General features: G+C 50.9%; 1 gene segment (V, D, J or C); it reads left to right on the top strand.

Annotated features, from left to right (window-relative positions):
• The first annotated feature begins 863 nt into the window (after positions 1–863).
• Positions 864–1,394, top strand: LOC118979357 (immunoglobulin lambda variable 5-45-like). The segment is given in 2 exon segments: positions 864–909; positions 1,024–1,394. Coding segments are annotated over 2 exon segments (417 nt in total).
• Positions 1,395–3,920: the final 2,526 nt, after the last annotated feature.

Below are 3,920 nucleotides of genomic sequence, written 5' to 3'. Positions count from 1 at the left end.
ATCACTTTTAACCAGGCACTCGGCTAAACCAGATCTCTAAAAAACTGTACATGCATCACATGAATTAAAAAGTTTGATGCATTATTCTCCTTTCATATCCCACTGAGCGTTTTTCTGGAACACCCCCTTGCTATGTCCTTTCCCTGAGATGCCCCTCTGAGCCCTTCAAACCAGACCAATAGTCCCACAGCCTGTGATGTTAGAAAGGAGGCTCACTGCACATCTGCTTCCCTATGTCTTCACTGGAAATGAAACCACATTACTTAGTTAGTCATTTACACACATGTTGGCACCTGAAGGAACCCGTGGAACTGAGATGCACCAGTAACCAGTACAGTGTATCAGAGTCACAGTATCTGGGAATCAGACCCTGGATGTGTGAATAGTCAGTGACCTCCTGAGCTGCAGACACCAGTTGGGCCAGTTCTCATGGCTTAGTCTAGGGAGACAGGTGTGCCCTGTGACCAGCAGGGGGCAATGTGAGACTTTGCTGTGGTCCCCACATACCTGCTCCGGGAAGACTGTTCACTCAATAGAGCCTGGATTTGGAGGTTGGGTTCTGTATTCCATGGTGGGAACTCACCATCTGTGTCTTCTGTGTCTGGGCGTATTGCCGTGAGCATTCCACTTGTGTGGTCTCAGCAGGTGTCCCCTTTTCCAGGGCTCTCCCAAAAGGTGAAGCCAAACTCCACCCTTCTCTGTCTGGGGTGTGAGATGAGCTCCAGCACCAGGACTCAGAGAGGAGCTGGGCAGCCCCTGGAAAGACACACATTTGCATGAACGCCCCTCCCCTGGCAGAGGGTGGGGAGAAAAGGAGGCCTGGGCAGCTCAGCCCCACTGTGGGCTCAGGGGCTGTGTGCACCATGGCCTGGACTGCTCTCCTCCTCGTGCTCCTCTCTCACTGCACAGGTAGGGACAGGCCATGGGGACACGGGACAACCTTCAGTATTACTCCCCTCTTGAAAAGAATTCTTAGAATGTTACAGTTTCTTTAGCAAGTACCCATTATATCTGTGTCTGCAGGTTCACTCTCCCAGGCTGTGCTAACGCAGCCGCCCTCCCTCTCTGCATCTCCTGGAGCCACGGCCAGACTCACCTGCACCCTCAGCAGTGGCATTGGTGTTGGTGGCTACTACATAGGCTGGTTCCAGCAGAAGCCAGGGAGCCCTCCCCGGTATCTGCTGTGGTATAAATCAGACTCAGACAAGTACCAGGGCTCTGGGGTCCCCAGCCGCTTCTCTGGATCCAAAGACACCTCGGCCAATGCAGGGCTCCTGCTCATCTCTGGGCTGCAGCCCGAGGACGAGGCCGACTATTACTGTGCGATCTGGCACAGTGATGCTTTCCACAGTGACTCACACAGATGGGGAAGTGGGACAAAAACCTCAGCCTAACAGAATTTTGGTTCACAACAAATGAACATACAGAAATAACTTGTATATAGGTAAATTTTACTTAGAAATACCGTTTGACCCATTATGAGTTACTCTCACTTTTCTCTCCTAAGTTTCTGAAGTCTCACGAAGCAGTAACAAAATCAAAACCAAAACAATTATGACACAGAAATGCTGCCCTTCATCTGTGTGCAATGCAACCAGAGCCTGAGGAATGTCCCTTTCTCCCTGGAAGTGAGTTAACAGCCCTTCATGCCTTTCTCCTTGGTCAGAGTCCAGGACTACCCCACAGCGGGGCAGTTGCTCATCGCATAGACTCTGCACTGTGAGGGCTCTCACCAGAACCCTGAGCTCGGGGCAGGCCGAGGGCCATGGTGTCTCTGGGACTGGAAACTCAGAGGTAAGATGCTGGGTGAAGACTCAGGCGCAGGAGGAATTTCAGGGGCAGGGGCAGCTGTAAGCCTTGCTGGGGCCCTGAGTCTTTACTTGTGAAACTGAGGGATGGGAGGTGCTCAAGGGGAAATATGGGGTCCTAGGCATGGAAATTCTTTGGGTCCCAAGGTGGTCAGGGAGGCTCCACAGCAGCTGTGGAAATGCTGATCCTGCTGCAGGGCTCGCGGGGAAAGTGGGTCCATGGATGAGATGCTCTCACAGCTGCCACCACTCAGGACTATGGGGCATTTGTGAGTGGTTTTCCTGAGCCCACAGGCACTGACTGTGTCCCCTCTCCTCTCAGATGTAATTGGAACTTTGTAGCCCTCCAGGGTCTGGGCCAGGCTGTGGGCCAGCAGGAGCAGGACATCCCCAGGGTGTTCCTGGGTCAGTGCCCCTGAGAAGCTCTTGATGAGCCCAGGTCCACCATCCCTTCTCCTGCATAGGGAGCAGCGAACCTACTGGTCCTCAGGGCTCCCAGGTAGGACTCTGACCTTGTGACCTAGGACAGAGGTCACTGACCCTCAGGGCTTCAGCCTCTTTCCTGGTTCCCTGTTGGTGTTCACGACCTCCTTGCCCACCTCTGGGCTCCAGCCCAATCAGGGGGCCAATGATCCCTCCCACATATCTGAATATAACCCCAAAATACTAAGAACTCCTATTACATGAGGCAATGAGGGAAACATCGATCCACATCTCCTTGGTGACCCATCACCGCCCGGTCCCTGACTATAACCGATGCCAGCTCATGTTTATGTTCTAATGGTCACTTGTGCTATCCACCAGGAGACCTCATGTCCTCACCTAGGTCTGTCTATTTGGAATCAACCTAAATACATTCTTTTCTGACTGGTCCTCATCATGCAAACAACATCACTACATGACCACTTCCAAAAACATTCCTCAGAGAGGCTTGTCACAAGACCAGGAAATGGCAGTCTAGAGTCAGTGACCCAGTTTCCCAGGTTCACCTGCTCCCAGGAAGGGCCACGAGTGGTAGGAAACATTTTATTACCCATCAGTGTCCCACATGAGATACAGTTTGCACTAAAATTGAAAATGGATTATGTCAGTTGTTACTACTTTCATCTCAAAACATATTATCTTCATTAAAATCACTGAAATAAATTTTTGTAAAAGATACGGGTGCCGATTATTTTCAAAATCGGTTCTGTTGAATCCCAGGTGTGTAATTACATCATTTAAGTGCTTTATCAGTATAGTTTTATCCCTCTGAACTCAGGTTACTTTTTTGCTGAATTTTATCAAGCACTTAATGAGGAAATAACTATTGTACAGCAAATTTTTAACAAAAAAGGGGGAGAAAGGAATGGTTTCCAAAATATATCAGGAGGCCAAGTGTTCTCCGTTCATAGAAGCAGAAATAACAGTTGAAAGTGGACACCCAGCTGGCATCTATGATTGATTCTGGTGGCCCAGCAGGAAGCTGATCTTCATTCAATTCAGGGCCCTTAGCAGTGACTAAATGAGGCAGTACAAGGCAGTGCTAGTCTGCAGCCCTGCGCCCCCTGCTGGTGACCATGCTATGAATGTGAGAGGAGCCCTGACTCCCCTGTGTTACCAGCACTGAAGAAGGGGTGGGAGGCAGAGGAGTAGATCCACAGTTGCCCTCTTGCTCCCTGGTTGTCAGTGAGGACAAAAGGCCCCAGTGGGGAGCTGAGTGCCCTCCCCCAGTGAGCCCAGCACCTGACTCAGCCCTGTGCTTCCTTCCCTGAGGCCAGCAGTACCAGAGCAGGGGACTTGTCTCACATGCAACAAGAAGGGAACCAGCTTGTGACAGACACTTCCTCAGGGTCCCCACAAGGCGTCAGAGCACAGAGCAGTGGAGTCAGGACTCCACTTTGCTGAGGTCAGTGCGAGCAGAACACACATACCCTGACCTTCTGCTTAGCCCCACGGGAGGGTGGGCTGATTAAAGAAAGAGAAAACACCATCCATGTAGAAATCTGAACCATGTGCTAAGCAAAGGGGCAGGGCATCCAGAATGGGAGGTGGAAGAAGAGGACAGTGAGTGTCCTTATAGCTTAAAACCAGCTCTATCAGCTGAACCTGTGGTTCTTCCCAAGCATGGCA

The sequence above is a fragment of the Sturnira hondurensis genome, unplaced genomic scaffold (assembly GCF_014824575.4).
Source record: "Sturnira hondurensis isolate 20B ecotype Veracruz unplaced genomic scaffold, ASM1482457v3 Scaffold0022279, whole genome shotgun sequence".
Lineage (NCBI taxonomy): Eukaryota > Metazoa > Chordata > Mammalia > Chiroptera > Phyllostomidae > Sturnira > Sturnira hondurensis.
This window is presented reverse-complemented; position numbering and strand designations above follow the sequence as displayed.